The sequence below is a fragment of the Neltuma alba genome, unplaced genomic scaffold (assembly GCF_004799145.2).
Source record: "Neltuma alba isolate B1F8T4 unplaced genomic scaffold, ASM479914v2 tig00012348_pilon, whole genome shotgun sequence".
Lineage (NCBI taxonomy): Eukaryota > Viridiplantae > Streptophyta > Magnoliopsida > Fabales > Fabaceae > Neltuma > Neltuma alba.
Window position 1 is genome coordinate 578,010 of NW_021636857.1, and position 17,229 is coordinate 595,238.

The window sequence follows — 17,229 nt, forward strand, 5'->3', positions numbered from 1 at the left end:
ATTACTGCTTTTAAAACTTGCTAGTTTTTTTTAACCGTTCTTAATATAAAATTTTATTTAATTTTTATTTTGGTTGTCAATATAAGATCTCAATCCAATTTATTTATCATATTTAGCTATTTTTTCTCAAGATAGTTATTTTATTAATAGTAATTTTAATCATAAACTTGATTAGTAAGGATATTTAAAAAAATAATATTTATTTATTATAAGTAACTAAATTAAATTTTTTTTTAATCTATTAGTTAAGTAGTGGCAGTATATGTTAGGGGGTATTTGGATAGAAACCAAACCATGATTTTAAAAGTGCTTTTATGATTTACAAAATAAATATATAGAAGAATTTGTCTTGTTTTATAAAAAAGTGTTTCTGAAATCATGGTTAGGGGGTTGTCAAACACTCCTTAATCATAATCGGGTGCGGTTAGATAATTTGACTACTGACACCTCAATCAACGACGTACCCTCAATACCCCGGATGATTATAACCCACCAAAAACATTGGAGTGCGAATATGGCAATGAGATAACCAGAGGCGTTTCACTTCACCACTCCGTTTTATCCTACAAGCTTGACCTTAGTCATCTCCATGATTCCCCTGAAAGCTTCTCAAATTTCCGCTTCGTTCTCCATTTCCAGAGCTAACCCACTTCGCATTTCTCTTCTACGACCTCACTTCCTCGCGCTTCTTCCTCTTCCTTCTACATCCCATCGCCTCAATTGTCCACGTATTGTAAAACTTTCATCTTTCTCAAATTCACCTTCATTCTCGTCACTCTCTGTTATTGTACCCCCCTCGCATCTTCTTAGGGTTTCGGAAATTAGAACCCCAATTCGCAGTGGTGGAGAAGAAAACGATGGAACTTCCACTGAACTGCAGGACTTATCGCCAAACGGTCCTATATATAGGGAAACACTGCAATTGGTTGAGTGCTCCATGTTTGCAGCGCTTACTGGTCTGGTCTACTTCTTGAGCAACTCTCTCGCCATCGAGGTTTGTTAATGTGCATCAGAAAATAGTCTTTCACCAGAAGGTTAATTTAAATATCGACGTGGTGGTTTATTCAATTTGTCGGCACTTTCAAGGTCCATTTGGCTATGCATAGGAAATAAAACTATATATATATATATATAGAGAGAGAGAGAGAGAGAGAGGGAAATTGCATAATTGTTATGCTTTTTGTTTAATACTGATAGAATTGTTCGAATTCGCATTATAGATGTTTGTTTCAGGTATGCTTTTATCACTTACTGGCTTTACTTCTTCAATGCAGAATTACTTTAGCTGTTTCTTCTCGTTGCCAATAGTAATCTCCTCAATGAGATGGGGTGTTGATGCTGGAAGAAAAACTCTGGTTATTCCTCCCAGAATGCTCTACATCAATTCTTGACGAGTTGTTGCATTATCAGATTTTTATTATTCTAGTGGTCTTCTCATTGTAGGTGGCAACAACTATGCTTTTGTTGGTCTTGTCTGGTCCAGTTAAAGCTTTAACCTTTTTGGTAAGCTTGTTTTCATCCTTATCATGATCAAATTTCTGGCCAATGAGCAACAGGTCTCTGTTTTCCTAACTTCTTTGAAACCGCTATTCATTTAACATTGAATACCTTTTGTATCAGAAAATGAAAAGCTTAGTTCCTTTAGCTCGAATATTTTATGCTTGTTTTTTTTTTAATTTATATGTTGCATACTTTTGTGAAGTTGCCTATGATGATATACTTAACTTCTGAACATATCTTTAATGCAGCTTAGGCATGGCATAGTTGGTTTCACGATGGGTACTTTATGGAGGTATGCCATGTACAGAGCTAACGATGTAATGAAACTTGTCCAAATAAATTGTTGTGATGGCTGTCTAACAATGTGGACTTGTAATCTCAAGTCTTAGTATTTATGTTTTGATGCAATTAAACATGCATCGGTGTCCTTTGATTTCTGCATTAAATGAAATGTCTTATGTTTGAACTGAAGGCGACTGTTATAGTATTCTAAACAGGCAGAAGTTGCAAATGACTTTGTTTTCGGACAAGCCAAGCAATTTATTTACGTTTTCATATGTTGCTTTGGATGGTGATTGATTTCTGAAGTACTCGTTGATCTTGCTGGATTAAATAGCTGGTGCTCAAAACTTAGAATTGTGGATGATTATTTTCTTTTAATGTTGAAATAAGATAGTTATACTATGCTGTAAGACCCTAACTGCTTTCTTTTTCTCAATTGTGGATCTGGTCAGGTCAGGAGCAAGCTGGAACCTCTCAATCTTCTTGTGCACAATAGTACTGTTCGTTTCCTTTTGCCTTGAGCATCTTATACCTCGTCCGAGCAAATGTCTTCATTGGTTGGCTCCTCCATTTGTGTTTGTATTAAAATATTGATAATTTTTGCAGGTAAGATCGCTGGGTGCTGTGGGCTTTGTCTTGATTTCATCATTCTTGATAAGAGAAAACATTCTAGCTTTGGTAATCCATCAAGCTGCTACTATGTTTAAATTTTGTATCATATCTTATACAAAAACCACTAACAAATGTATTTTTCCTCTATCTTTTGCTGTTGGTGGGGGAAATGGTTCTTGCAGATTACCATTAACATTCATGCTTCTCTAACTTTCGTGCTCACTGCTTCGGGTGTTAATACGATTCCTTCAATGGACGTGATTTATGCCCTTTTTTCCATTCTGGTATGTTCAGTTTTTGGAAGGGCCTTTCTATTTTTATGTTTCTTTCTTGTCACGAAAAATGCTGAGATGTGCTTCTTCTTTCTCAAGGTTTTGCTCAATAGTGGGTGTTTCATGTTCTTGCTCCACATGCTGTACTCTGTATTCCTTGCCAGACTTGGGATGAAGTCTTCGCTGAGGTTGCCAAGTTGGCTGGAGAGGGCTATATGATGCCTTATCTTTGGCCCTAGGGTTGTTCCCAAACTTGTAATCGGAATGTCTCTCATTTCTCTCCCTATTTTTTTGGGTTTTGAGAATTGAGTTGGCATAGTTTCGAGGTTATGTTATGTTGTCAGTTGTTAAAATGACACAAATTAAACAGCAAACTATATAGCTATAAGATTAATCTCATACACAGAAAAGCAGTGCTTATTCTTCTGCAACTCTGTCATGCGGTTAATGCAATTTTCAAATGTGCCATTCCATCTTATATTTCTAGATTTTAGAGGAGGGATTTTAAGGTAGACTTGGTTTACCACGGTCCAGTTTCATGATTAGCAAATTAATCCTTTCCTTCAGAATGAACATTCAACATAACTTATGCTTGGAAATCAATTGGACACTTCTTCCCCCAAATAAAGCTACACTCACATTAGAGTACTTCGGTTAAATCACAGGTTTACAAACACACTAATAGTCTCTTTTACCATGTTGCTGGAAATCTAAATTTCATGCAGAGCGGTGCAACAGAAATTCCACCTATCAATCTAATTGTTAAGCCTAGCATCTAGAAAGCATTGAGACAGACTGAAATGGTCTGAAATAAAGAGGGAAGGCCAAAGAAAACGCCTCTCAAACGCTTCCTCGAGACACGCTGAATCTCCGCTAAATAGAACCAAGCCTTCTTCCGTGTTTTTGTCAGTCCAATAATCTGAAGTTTTCTTGATAGAAGAATATGTTGATATATCCTGATTTTTGATCCGGCCACAATGGCTCAAGCATTTTCATGACCACGGCTCTCCTAGAGCTCGTTTTGTCTTTGTCATGATAAATTACTCTGACGAGCCTTCCTAAAAAGTACGGCATGAGGAGGATCTCGCCTGTTTTGGGGACACTGCACAGAGGAAAATGAATTCGTTCATTTGCTCCATCAGGAAGTATAATACGTTTCTGAGTCCATTCTCGAGTCTCGTAGTCCTCCAGGATCGTCAAGTTCAAACCTCTATCGTCGTATCCAACTAAGGTCAAGCATCCACTCAGCTCAACAAGATCTGGGAATTTCAAATGTGGACGGCAATGCTCTTTGTATTTATACCCATCAGGGATATCGATCTGCCTGAATTGCTCGCTTCTGAGATCAAATGCAAGTATATAAGAAGAGTACTTCCAATGAATTGCACCGTTGACACAAACCCCTCTCTTATCCTCCAAAAACCAGTTCGTCGGACGGATGTGTGTTGCCGTAGCGTTATTAACAAGCTTCCATGAATTAGTAGCATCACCAATGGTAAAGATCTTGAACTCGTGAGAATCATTATATTTCAGCAACCGGAGAACCTTGAATTCATCTCGGATCGGGTCATACCCAAAATGGGTCGAAGCACGAAATTTATCTCTTACGGAGGAATCATCTGGGAGTGTAATAATTTGCCGAGTGGTTGGATTGAATATATGAGCGAAAGCCTTGGAATTAGACGAATTCTTGGGATGCAAGCAGAGCAGGCCATTCACGCAGTGAACGTCGACCATGGAAGCGTTAAGATTGGGAATGGTGGCGATGTGGGTGGCCAAAGGAGGGTCACCTTGCCCTGGGGAGATGGGTGCGGAGAAAACTTGAAGTTCGGAGGTCGCGACAGCGGAGGCGGGGCAGACGAAGAGGAGGTGGCCGGAGGTGGGGTAGAAGGATTGGCGAAGAGCAAGAAAGTGGGGATCGCGGACGATGGAGGGCCAAGATTTGCAGAAGTGCCTGCATCGAACTAGAGACACGGTTGGAAGCGGGGGGAGAATGTGATGAAAGAGAACGTCGTCTGGAAGAGAATCCAGAGAATCCATGGAGATCGATCACTGAATTACAGCCTCCGTACGTCGGAATTAAGTAATTTTCTCTCTCTATTCAAAGATCGATACTGATCCACAGCGGCCTTGCTCCTACACTGTCCTTGAAGTTGATCGATCCTCAATTTTTGAGTTTGTTAACCATCTTCTTTTATTTTTCAAGGTGCAGGGGCAAAATGATTAGTTGTCCAGGGGATAACACCATAAGTCGCCACCGACCACAGTTAGATAAGGTTCCATGTTGAAGTAACATATTTATGTGTGTGTTTAAATTATATTAAATAAAAGAAGAAGTTTCAAGAACAACATGGATTTGTTTTTTTTTTTTTTCCCTCGGCACGGAACATGATGCTCACTTGTTGAAATTTTTGTAGTAATTATATTATATTCTTAAAAATACTTTTTAATAATTCTTCTTACCCTTATTTAGATAGAGAGAAAATCAAGGAGAAAAATAGAAGGAGAAATTAGTTTCGCCTGTTTAGACAGGAGAGAAAGAGTTGGACGAAGGAAAATAATGTGGATTTTATGCCCGATTTTTTCTTCAGATCTTTTCTTTATAAATGGAGAAATTGGGGAAGAAAAAGAAATTTCAGTGGTTGCCGCTCCTCTTGCCATGTACATCCTTAAATTCTTCCTCTTCATATTTATTTATTTTTGTTATATTTAAAAAATTATTCACTTTTTATTTTTTATCTTAAAAAATATTTTTATTAAATAATTGGTTTTAAAATATAATAGTGCTGATATTAGTATAATTTTCCTGTTGCAATATTTAATTTTATTTCACTTTAAATACTATGTATTATGATAAGAATATTTTAGTCATTTAAATATTTGTTCTTTTTTTTTTTTTTTCCTTTCCTATCTGGGCAAGAAAGGTGATAACATTTTCTTTCTAATTTTTCTTTCCTTTCATTTTCTCTTCTCTTAACTTTTCTTCCCATGCAGGGTTTGTTTCTTTGCTCCAGTTTTCGATATTAATGCTACCATCTTATATATGCTGAATTTTATCCCACAGAAATTATGTCAAAATGACTTGTTCAAGTCAATATAATAAATTTAATTGGCATTTGTATCATTGATCCTTCCCAGTGGCAGTGCATCAGTTCTAGAACTTGTAGATTTATTATGACATCACACATTAGTCTATGTTGTTATTGTTGGATAACGAACTGTGCACTAATTTCAAGTTAGTTTCAAGACATTCTCCAAAATCCTTAATTAACATCCACATGCAACAAAAACAGAGATAAAAAGAGGAAAGCACTAAACTCGGAAAATTTTAGTATTTATTTATTTGTTTATTTTTGTCAAGAGGGCAGCATCCACGAAGATATCATGTGTCAACCAATTATTGACGCGTGGTCGCCCACAATATGAAATGTGAGACCCATTCTTTTGACTTTGGTCTGTGTGTGGTGACATAAATGGCTCCCTACAACTTATGAATTAAGAATCCGCATGACAACAAAACGTACTCGATATGACTTAGGAGGTGTCTGTCTAACTCTAAAAATACTTTTGGAAAATATTTTCTTACAAATTAAGATAAACTTTTTTATATATTTATTTTGTATACCGTAAAAATGCTTTTAAAGTCATGATTTTGTATCTACCCAAATGCCATCTTAGTATTGATAATTTAAAATTTATTTTTATAATTTAATGATAATAGAGGAAAAGGACATAGAGACACCCCTCTCCACATTCGTTGAGGGCCAGATCACGACAAGATACTCACCAGCCGGCCATAGCCGATCATCCCCAGCCAATTTTGAAAGTGAGGTACTTTTTTGAATGCGCAATTGTGTTGTTTATAATTTAATGTCTGATTGACAAATTTAGTACTATTCTATCCTAAATATATAAACTAGTTAGCGGTTTTAGTTAATAGTTTTAAATATAAAATCCCAATCTATTTTATCTTCCAAAATTTATACTCTTCCGGTCTTAAATGTAAGACCCTTACTAGAAAGTCTTATATTTAGAACTGGAAGAGTAATATGTTTTAAAAAATATTCCCATAATTCTAAGGTATTTCCACCTAAGTGTTATTTTAATGTACATGATTAAATAATTATAGTCTAAAAAAATCAACATACATTTCTTGTAAATAACTGACTTAACTAATTTTTTTAATCTTCTCAAATTAATTATCTAACTCTTATATTAAAAACTAGAGACAATATATGATTTATGCAGATTTGTTGCGAGTTTATTTTTACTGAAATGAAATACTACTTTATTAATATAAAATCTAGTTTGAAGTTCAAATTAAACTATAAATTAGATTTTATATTATCAAAGACAGAAAATAGTTTTTTTTTTCATACATAAAATGTATGTACACAAATGACTGGCGCAGAGCAACCCTAACTTTTCACCCTTTTTCAGAACAAACAAAGCTATGACAAAATCATATATAAAAAGAGGACAAAGTCTAAAAAAATTCAGTTGAGAAACATATTAATTTCAAACCAAGTCTAAAAGCACTCTTAACAGCAATAAAGCAAGATGTTAAAGAACTCACATGAGTCAACATTTTACATCAACCCCCCAAAAGAAAATTCCAGAAGTATTGTCAATTTAATATTGCACAGGGTCAGAAAAATGTGCCCCACTAAAACGAAATTCCTAGTGTGATTTATTAGAATTTTTTATATCAACTAAGAAGTTATGCTTACCATAATTTATGAATAATACAAGAACTTGATGCCAAGTTGTAGAATAAGAACTAAAGTGTTCAAAGCTACTGCCAAGCATGAAGCTTTGAAAGCTCACAACACAAAGACATTTTACAATAAATGATTCAATCATTAAGCCCAAAAGTTTTTTTTTTTATAAAAAAAAAGAAATTAAAAAAATGGAATAAACGATTCAGTGATTCAAAACATGAAACCAAGTCGAAGAATTGACAAGTCATTCGTATTCCTGTCCAAAAATAAGAAAATCTATATAATTTTTTTTTCCCTTTGCAATTAAGTCAAAGTTGTTTACTGTTACAGCGATCATCATAAACAATGATTGGTCAAAAATTGAAGGAAAATTCTATAAACTGAAATTCTGCCCGCATTTTTCTGACAGACTTTCCCGCTGAAGTAACTGAAATAGCAATTTAAAGTAACACAAAAAGGCAATAAACAATATGTTCAGCCAACAAAAAATAATAACGAAAAAAGAGAAAAAATTCTGTATAGTTGAAGAAGACATCAGTTCACAATAGAAGACATCTCTTCAAGAACATAAATTATGAATATGACAAGGACATACCTAAAGGAAAACATTGTTAAATCTAAGCTTCTTTCCTTGTTATCCTGGAATCAAGCAAAAGGTCAGATAGTAAGTATCAAAAGCCCATCATCCGCAATGGCTAGATAAATGAAATGAGTAACACTTAACCGCAAGAAGCCACTTAGATTACAGTAATAACATATGATACTAAATCCGATTCTTAATATAAAAGTAAGTGGAAGGTTGGATTTAAACCTAAATATAAGATTTCAATCCATCTTATCTTCCAAATTTATAATTTTTCCCCCTAAATAATTCTATTAATTCTAAAGAGTTCCCACCAACAGGTAGTTTCAACACATGATCAAAGAGGGTAGTTTAGGAAAGTTAATATACATTTGTTACAATTAACCAACTTAACTAATGTCCTTAATATTCCTAAATTAGTTATCTAGCTTTAGTATTAAGGATCGAAAGTAGTATTATTTATGTACAAAAGAGATGAAGTGAAGACAACGTTGAGGGAGGAACAAGTGCCAGAATTTACAAATAGCACATCAGTCTAGTAATGATAATTTACCTGAAACAATATATTCCCAAGGCGGTTGTAATCTCATGAATGACAGATGTCGCAAAGTGCAAGTAAAGAGTCACTGTTAAGAGAAACAGACATCAAGCAAGCAGAGAGCAACGTCAATTAATTTCCCATGTAATCCCCCTCAAATATCAACCAAAACTGAGCCTTACAAAATTTAACTACAAGTTGATTTTTTTTTCTCAGTAAGATGAGTAGCTTTACTTCCCAGGCAGACCACACGTATAAATTATAAATTGGTTCTGAATTGAGACAAGTAATTTGCAAATAATAACATGACAGAATATGCTGGTGTATGTTCTGTGGTGTTGACTCTACAATACGTTTGGGAATTGCCGGATCATTTCAGACCCCAGAGATCTCTTATCCTCTGGCCTATAACTTTTTTATTTTTTTGCCCCACAAAATCTTCTGGGCCTTTTCACTTATTTATTTCTTTTCTCTGATTATAACTACCCAAAAATAAAATAATGTTAACTGCACCTGTGAATGCACAATAACCTAGAAGAACCAGTCTCTCATCCACCAAAGGAACCCTGCCACATAATTTGATGAACTTGTGTGAGGGGACAAAAACAACAAAAAGCAAATAACATAAAGTACATCTATCAATCGAAAGTGCAATAAGACATACCCATCATTCAGCCTTGATGTAAGTGCATTAGCAATAGCGAATGGGAGATACAGCAGGGACTGTACAATGGAAACAATCCTCGAATCAATTATCTCAGTGCAAAGATTTGACAGTGAGTCACATCTAAGAAACCAGGTACTTCGGGTTTTGAACTAAATATTCTCATTTTCAGTTAACCAATGAAGGATGTGCCCCCAATTAAATCATATCTTGAACCGTTAATAGAGTCCTATAAATCAAAATAGATTATTCAGCCAATGATGCATTTCATAGAACCAAGGAAAATAGAGCTAAGATTTTATTTGTAGTCCAAAGCGAGTATAAAACTACAAATGTTGAGTCCTGATGAGGAAGTGCCAAAAACAATTGCCAACATAACACAGAAAAATACCTATGCATGGTTTTTATTGACCTGAAAATTGCTCATAGTTGAATATCAAAAGAAGTGCTATGGAAGCCCCGGAAAAGATAATTCTTCATGTTTACAAATATTCGACATCTAAGGGACATGCATGAGTGGGCAACGACGATTATAAGAACTCCGAGAGCATAGGTATAGGTTGGGTGGTTGAAATAGAAAAATGCATCAAAATTCATTTGTGATTGCAAAATGCCTATTACGATAAAAAGTTTTACCATATAGTTACAAGACTAGCGATGTTACATAATAGAGAACGTTGGGTTTCAAAGGGAGAAGAGTCAAAGGACAAAAAATGTCCCAATGGATGTGTGGTTATAAAAAAAAAAAAATAGTGCCTATAATGATTGTATGAGGAAAACTTGGTGTAACATCCATCAAGGAGGAAATGGTAGAAAATCGATTAAAAGTGATTAGAACATCAACAAAGAATGCCACGACAAGCACACCCACATAAATGCATCATCCTAAATAGTCACTAGTTGTATTATGAGACAATATCCAAAATGGGAAAGTTAACAGCTATGAAAAAAATCTCCAGCATTTAACATAATGAAGCTCAATACCATGCACATTCCAGTTTTTAAGCCCTTGGGTTCATCACATAAGTGGGACAAAATCATCCTTCCCTGCAAAATTAAGCTTACTTCTATGAGCATTGGAGTGAAGAATTAGATTGTCCACAATGGTGGAGCTAAGGGCGGCAGACTATAGTCTGCCCAAGAATTACCAATTTACCACAACACTTATAAGAATATGATGGATAGCGGTAGAGATGAAGAAGCAAGAGGAGAGGAGACAGAGACAGAGAGAGAACGAGAGAGATAGCTGAATAGTGCACTGAATATTACAAAAACTTAGCTTCTGGATACAAGACATGTTCCTTATATAGGCTTCTAACTCTTAAACCTTCTAACGACTCCCATATTACAACTGCCTAACCACCTTATACCTACCTGACAATGTTAATTACAAATTATACACCAGAATACAAATGACTAACAAAATGTCTGCACTGGAATTTTTTATTATTTAACAAACAAAGGGTCCTTAATTTTTTAGAAATCCAATAAGAATTACTCAAACAAAAGCTCTGTGTGCCCTGATATAACACCACAGCATAAAATCACACTTTCAACGAAGCCGGATGTCATATAGAAAAATAAATAAAAATTGAAATGAAACAACGCATCCTACAGAACAAAATTTTTAGTCAATATCAAGATATGTGGGAAGGTGTCGACAAGACCAAGAAGAGCTTCCAGAAACAAAGGAAAAATGAATTTTGTACAGATTGAAATCTGAAAATAATAAATTATTTATCAAATGGGAACTGAACACGTGGCTTCTGAAACCATTTTAGACCACCGTGCAACAGTACGTGTGAATTGGTTGAGGTGCTCCTTTTTCAGTACTTTAATTTAAATCCGTTCATCCTCCAAACAGCCAATGATTATTTATATACATTTTCACAGCAAGTAACCAGCTAAAACGTTATCTGTATATGACGTAAAAGACAGTAATGCCACAAAAAATCAGGGTGAAATTCTTGAGCGATTATAATTTAATTGAGAAACACAGCTTACCACCAGAAACCCAAAAGCAAGCCCCGTTCCTATAATAACTAAGTGTGGGTAGTTTCCAAGGATGTCTGATGGCGATAAATATTGCCTGCCCACAAATACAGGAAACTGTGTTTACATCTACAACGGAAAAGAACATGCACTTCTGAACAAAAATGGGAACCAACGAAAAAAGAAAGAGCATGACTTAAGTTATACCACAGTAAAACTCCTCCCAAGAGGACAGCGAATGGGTAAAGCTGCACAAAAAGAGAACACATCAACCAGGAAACTAGAATTTGGGAAAATATCCATGACAAAAGGTTTTACCATTGCCAGTGCAAGTGACATGCTTCCATTCCTTGACTTAACTACCTTGTAAACGTTACAGACACTGCACAAAACCAAAGGTTGACATTTCAAGCATGTCACATAGTTAGCGACTGGTAGTGTATACAGAAACATAGGAATGATTTTCAACTCTTTTGGGTAAGTAGAATCATATTGGACATATAACAAGAAGATCCATGTATGTAATGAAAGATGGAGAGATTTTTCATGTTATCTATGAGAACCTGATAGAAGACCTAATGTCATCTATCTTCTGCCTTACTCAACAATTTCAGGCTACTACCATCTCACGAAGTATATGGTACAGAACGGTCTGCCTAAACGTTTTTGACAAATTTACCATTAAACTAGAATGCATGCTTTCGTATGAAAAAAAATTGAACTTGTAAAGTAACGCCAGTGCTGAAAAGCTTGAACATTAATATCATCAGATATACGTACTTGAATGTGACTGTTGGTATAACACCGAAAGCTATCATAATAAACAATACAGCTCTGTATGTAGGAATTCCTGAAACCCAGAAGAATCAAACTCATAATTTTACTGAAAGAATTTGCAGAATGACTAGGTTATATGCAGACAAGAACATCAAGACACACAAGAAAGAAAATAAAAGTAATTTGATAGGCCGAGTACAATAGATTCAGAAACATCTTCCTACTGGGAATGCCATAAAAATATGACATTAGTGATAGGAACAACTCTCACTAGTCTCAAAGTAAATGAAAGGCATATTTGAATTTACCATGATAAATTGAAGCATAAGAAACGAGAAAGATTGCACAAAGTCAAGAGCAAACCCCCCCCCCCAGGGGGGCGGGGGGTAATTTAAGAAGTTCGTTTACGAGTACACTGGAACAGGTTGCGAGAAATTCTAATGGTTTATCAGAGTACCATGTTATTCATAAAGCCTAAGTAACAGTCAAGGATACTTTGCCACCTAAAGTTATGACATTGATTAAATAGGCATATAAAAAATTAGTAACATCATATTTTTTATATAATCCCCCCCCCCCCCAAAAAAAAAGAAAAACAACCCAACTCCCCTGTGCAAATGGTTTGAAACCCAAAAGGCATTTATATGTGATGGCATGCTAGACATATAAATATCATTCGTCTGTTTTATCCTAACAGCTTAAACTTTTGGGGATCACTAGTGTTTGGCAGATAATATAAAGTTATAAACATAGTAAGAATGGATATAAAGTTGCCTCCAAATCACATGAAACAGGGTTGCGAAAGAAATTCCAAAGGATACTACTAAGGAAAAGTGACTATAAGTGAAACTTGGTACAAACAGATAAGTAATCATATACGTAAAGAATAGAGCTCATATCAAAACCTTTAGGTCTCAAAAATAGAGCTCAAATCAAAACCTTTAGGTCTCAAAACTGACCAGTATACCATACAATGAAGGACAGTCTTACCACCAATAAAAGGCACCCAGTTTAGAAAGGGTATAGACTTTCCAAATTGCTGAACCCACCACTCAGCACCTAAAGATCGGGATAGTAAAATAAGTTGATCAAGGGCAGATAGATGAAAAATCACATTGAATGTTACAAAATGCCAAATTAAGAAATAGAACTAGAAAAACAGCATACCCACAGCAGCCGTAAAAAAATGACAGACGTAAATAAGCATAAGACCCTCTGTAGGTCCATTGACAACTGGCAATATGAGTGTGTTTGTGAAATAGCTGCATTCAAAACAACATTCAAAAGAAAATCAATAATGCTAGTGAAAAAATATATACAGAAAAGACAATTGAGAAGAATAAATAAAAAAGGATCATATGCAATCATTTAAAAAAAAAAGTGTGATTTTACAAAGAAAGATATACTAAAGAAAGCATCCATTTAATAATAACAGTATAAACAGGACTATTGGCATATGATATAATATTTTTTTCAAAACCATTAAAAAAGGAACCTCCATTTGAGTATTCCAACTTAGCCAGAAGCACCTAGTTCTGGCAAAAGGGTAGTCAAAACAAAACTCAAGGCACTGCATAAAATTAATGGAGTTTCCTATTTGTTTTAAAACACAGAGAGAGAGAGAGAGAAATCTATGTAATATTTTATCTGGCGTATAACAATAACCACAATAACTTACTGCTCCCATGTTGCACCATAAAATGGAACTGCAGATATTAACCAGAACCAAAAAGTACTTCTTCCACACATAGCAGTGCTCCCAAAAGCCAATGATTCAAACTGATACAAATTTTAATAGATGATCGTCATTATTCTCTTTCAGAGGTTAAAGAATTAAAGATAACAACCAAAACAGCGGACATACTGTACAAGCAAGCGCATCACATCCTGCAACATGGTATAATATATATTCATCACCATCACATTGCATGGATAAAGATAAACAATTAGGAAAAAAAAAATGAAGATGCAAATTCACCATGATCAAACAGCTCCCCCAGTGGGCTGGAAGAATTTGTCCTTCTAGCTTGCTTCCCATCCACAGCATCGAATGTCTAGCATATATTTCCCAAAATATATATATATCAGTAACATAATATGCTAGGAAAATATAGGAAACTCAGTTATCATTTAATAAATTTCACTCATACTGTCATACATGAACTCCTAAAAGTAATGCATAAAATTGACAGAATGGGAAAGTTGAATAAATAAAAATAGCTCAACAATTATAATTACAAATAAAAAATCACAAAAATCCAGTTTGAAAATATAGAATTCTGTTCAGTAAATTCTTCCATAATAAGAAATAGGATGTCAAATCTAAACATGCGTCAAAATCAGATTATTCTAATATACGACAACAGACACACACAACAAAGCCATCAACAATTAAATCCCAGGGTTTCATTAAACTCAAATAAGCACATGAAAACAGCACCGCATGATATTCAAAAAAGCAGATAGCAAATATAAGAAATGAGATCAAGGCAACGAATTAAGAAAAGTAACAAGATTTTATTAGGCTAAAATCAACCCCAAAAAAAAAATGGAGCATATAATACTGCTATATGAGCAATATAAGGACCTAGGCAGACCTGATATAAAAACAGAAGTAGTCCATGAGCGAAATGAACCCATCTTGGTGGAGGTGAGTCCAATTGAGGTGAGTATATCTGCATCAATAGTTAATAAGGAAAACTTAGCATTGTTTGATGATTCACAGTCTCAACTTTCAATACAGCCAATCGCAGGGTCCAAATTTCCTTCCATGAACATCAAAGGTAAAATTGAACTATTCTAACAATGAAATGTTCTATGAAGGCATCCCAAAAAAAAAAAAAAAAAATGAAATTAACCAGCAACCTTAACAAGACTACATATAAATGATATTCACTCATAACAAATTTCAAGATATTATTTGACAAAAAGAGAAAATAGAAAGTTAGGCATAACAAAAGTGCAAAATTTATCACACTCCTATGAGTGTCAGCATTGTGAAATAGGATAATTGTTAGCTCAGGTCTCACTTACATAGCCAAGCAGTGCAGACACCAGTAAAAACATGAACCCAGTAAGAGTTATCTGTAACCAACAACAAGTGAATTATCAGTGCCAAGGATAAGTTCATGATGTCAAAATAAACAGTTGTGGACTAATGCTACAATGAGAACTCACAAAGACGTACCATATTTGGACTGCAAATCCCAGGTTATCAATATGCCAACAGATGGGGAAAATACAAGAAAAGGGCAGAAGTTAGTGCAATCCAGAACTCATAAACTAAACTGGCACTCAGTAAGGTCTAACCAAAACTACTACCAAAGAGTAAATAAAAATATTGTCTTCTTACATTTGTGTTTGTCTGTGTTTTTATTTGAAAACCAGAACAGATTAAACATGTCTCTAGTCAAAATGAGGAAGTGGAATTTTGGCAAGTTGCAAGCATTTTAGCTCCCAACAACAGATCATATGAACAGAAAGTTATTGGATGTCATTAATTATTAAATCTCACAAATGTTAGGTTATTGTCATTCGCATCCTAATGTTATTAATCTTAGACAACTGGAGAATGAGGATTTAAACAAAAAAGTTCAGTAACAGCCCTTCCAAATACAAATATCTGTCGGTCTATTCTCAGCATGGACTACTCTAACGGCAATAATAACTGCTTGAAGTTCAATAACAGAAACTAAACCCACACTAATTCCTAAATTTTATACACCCGGATCCTAAGGATCTGTTTGGTACAAGAATGGAATAGAATAAAATAAAATAAAAAAGGTGATTTTAAGGATGAAAAATATCCTAGGATCCCAGCTTAGAAAACCACAAAAAGAAAAGGATATTTGATGTTAAATAATTATAATAAAAATATCATAGACATTAAGAAAATTCCTGAAACCAGAGGGGCCCTAAATTAATGAATCATAAATAAGGTTGACGATATACTGATGCTAATTTTCACTTCTGGAATGCATGTTTACGCAAACTGACAACACTATTTGCCAGTATATTACAATAATGTTATATTGAACAATTACAAGGTATTCAATAAAAGAACTTGAGAAAATATGATATAGTATACTGAAAGTGAACAAATATTTATTACTATAAAACAGGCAAGTCATAATAACATTATTTCCAAAGATGGAAGTACTCACGGCATCCATAAAGGGAAGAGAGTAACAAAGCGACTCCAGAACGGCTGGAGAACATATTTAGCGAGGTAGGAATGATCTACACCACTATATTTGTATCTATGCAGAGCTGCCACCCCATGAGCACCAATATAACCCATTATCTCAGACAAACCCTGAAATTCTTTTCCTTCAAAGACCAACTAAGCCTCTACACGACCTGCAGAGCTTTGAAAACGAATAGCTATGGGAATTTGTTTGATATCAATAACAAAAGACTACAGAAAATAAAAATGTATGTTAAAAGACAAATTGAAATAACTTCAGAGATGACAAGCCTGCTACAACACAAACTGATTTATATAAAAACAAAAGGCCAGTACTTTGGTTTGCGTTGAACGTGCACATTTCCCAAACTAAAGAAGATTGGACCCGACCAAATCAAACTATAACGGATCTAGAGGTAGAAAAAGCCAATCTTTATGAAGAATAAGAAATGGGAAACGTACAGATCAGGAAAGCTAACAAGTCTGCAAATCCAACAGAATGAAAGAAAGGGGGGAAAACAAAAAATGCAGAAACAAGTCTCATACCTCTCCGAACCGCAGAGGCGGTGCAGGCCCAGGGAAAATGGCAGAATCGGAACCCTGCAAAGCTGGAGCTAGTAATAATAAAAGGAGAGTGGGTAAACAAACAACACTTGATACTAGCCCTTGTCCTTCTCCTCTGATAGCAACGGCAACCAGGGGAATAAGATATAATTAAACTAAATTACATTGTTACATTAATTAATGAATAATTAATTACCATGAATGGTTTGTCTTTGGCCATTGAATAGCTTATTAGCCTCTTACCTGTGAGAGAGAGAGACCGTTCAAATTAAATCCCGTCTCCTAGACGCCATCTTAATCTCAATTCCACAACGAAGAGAGAAGGGAAGGGGCCTTTGATCTTCCCTTTGAGAACTAACAGTACTACACTTTATACTTTACAGCATCAAAAGTTGCTTTTGAGATTCTATAATGAAAAATTTATTGCAAGTTTTCTTTACAAAAGATTGTTAATTATTAATTATATTAAGAACTATTTGACTAATTTAAAAACTAATTGTATTAGTTATTTATAATAAGTAGGTGTTGTTTTTCTTAA

General features: G+C 34.7%; 3 protein-coding genes across 4 annotated transcripts; 1 reads left to right on the top strand and 2 right to left on the bottom strand.

The window, feature by feature from the left end:
- The first annotated feature begins 586 nt into the window (after nt 1-586).
- Nucleotides 587-3,093, top strand: LOC114726257 (uncharacterized). Its single transcript, XM_028912837.1, has 8 exons — nt 587-994; nt 1,275-1,355; nt 1,444-1,503; nt 1,749-1,792; nt 2,235-2,277; nt 2,389-2,460; nt 2,577-2,678; nt 2,766-3,093. Exons 1-8 carry the CDS (start codon nt 590-592, stop codon nt 2,883-2,885), a joined length of 927 nt encoding a protein of 308 aa, XP_028768670.1. The 5' UTR covers nt 587-589; the 3' UTR covers nt 2,886-3,093.
- A 165-nt stretch (nt 3,094-3,258) lies between these two features.
- On the bottom strand, nt 3,259-4,836 carry LOC114726256 (putative F-box protein At4g21240). Its single transcript, XM_028912836.1, has one exon. The coding sequence runs from the start codon at nt 4,704-4,706 to the stop codon at nt 3,573-3,575; it is 1,134 nt and encodes a 377-aa protein (XP_028768669.1). The 5' UTR covers nt 4,707-4,836; the 3' UTR covers nt 3,259-3,572.
- A 2,753-nt stretch (nt 4,837-7,589) lies between these two features.
- On the bottom strand, nt 7,590-16,974 carry LOC114726255 (choline/ethanolaminephosphotransferase 1). 2 transcript variants are annotated; one of them, XM_028912833.1, is made up of 21 exons: nt 16,935-16,974; nt 16,674-16,741; nt 16,105-16,300; nt 15,129-15,138; nt 14,975-15,025; nt 14,539-14,616; nt 13,920-13,995; nt 13,806-13,828; nt 13,620-13,720; nt 13,109-13,203; nt 12,932-13,000; nt 11,945-12,014; nt 11,483-11,546; nt 11,372-11,412; nt 11,177-11,261; nt 10,157-10,219; nt 9,173-9,231; nt 9,022-9,074; nt 8,524-8,596; nt 7,983-8,026; nt 7,590-7,814 (listed from the first exon to the last, which is right to left on the bottom strand). In XM_028912833.1, the coding sequence occupies exons 3-20, from the start codon at nt 16,239-16,241 to the stop codon at nt 8,005-8,007; spliced, it is 1,170 nt and encodes a 389-aa protein (XP_028768666.1). In that variant the 5' UTR covers nt 16,242-16,300; nt 16,674-16,741; nt 16,935-16,974; the 3' UTR covers nt 7,590-7,814; nt 7,983-8,004. The 2 variants fall into 2 exon arrangements, with proteins under 2 accessions (XP_028768666.1, XP_028768667.1); XM_028912834.1 differs by lacking the exon at nt 16,935-16,974 and having other exon boundaries at nt 16,105-16,308; nt 16,674-16,787.
- Nucleotides 16,975-17,229: the final 255 nt, after the last annotated feature.

What these genes read in the sequence shown, in the direction of transcription:
- LOC114726257 (XM_028912837.1), top strand. Translation starts at nt 590, where the DNA reads ATGATTCCCCTGAAAGCTTCTCAAATTTCCGCTTCGTTCTCCATTTCC. An exon ending in CAATCTTCTTGTGCACAATA is followed by an intron (nt 2,278 to 2,388) that starts GTACTGTTCGTT and finishes TAATTTTTGCAG; the next exon opens with GTAAGATCGCTGGGTGCTGT. An exon ending in ATGCCCTTTTTTCCATTCTG is followed by an intron (nt 2,679 to 2,765) that starts GTATGTTCAGTT and finishes TTCTTTCTCAAG; the next exon opens with GTTTTGCTCAATAGTGGGTG.
- LOC114726256 (XM_028912836.1), bottom strand. Translation starts at nt 4,706, where the DNA reads ATGGATTCTCTGGATTCTCTTCCAGACGACGTTCTCTTTCATCACATT.
- LOC114726255 (XM_028912833.1), bottom strand. Translation starts at nt 16,241, where the DNA reads ATGGGTTATATTGGTGCTCATGGGGTGGCAGCTCTGCATAGATACAAA. An exon ending in ACATCAAGGCTGAATGATGG is followed by an intron (nt 9,075 to 9,172) that starts GTATGTCTTATT and finishes ATTATGTGGCAG; the next exon opens with GGTTCCTTTGGTGGATGAGA. An exon ending in AGGTTATTGTGCATTCACAG is followed by an intron (nt 8,597 to 9,021) that starts GTGCAGTTAACA and finishes TTCTCTTAACAG; the next exon opens with TGACTCTTTACTTGCACTTT.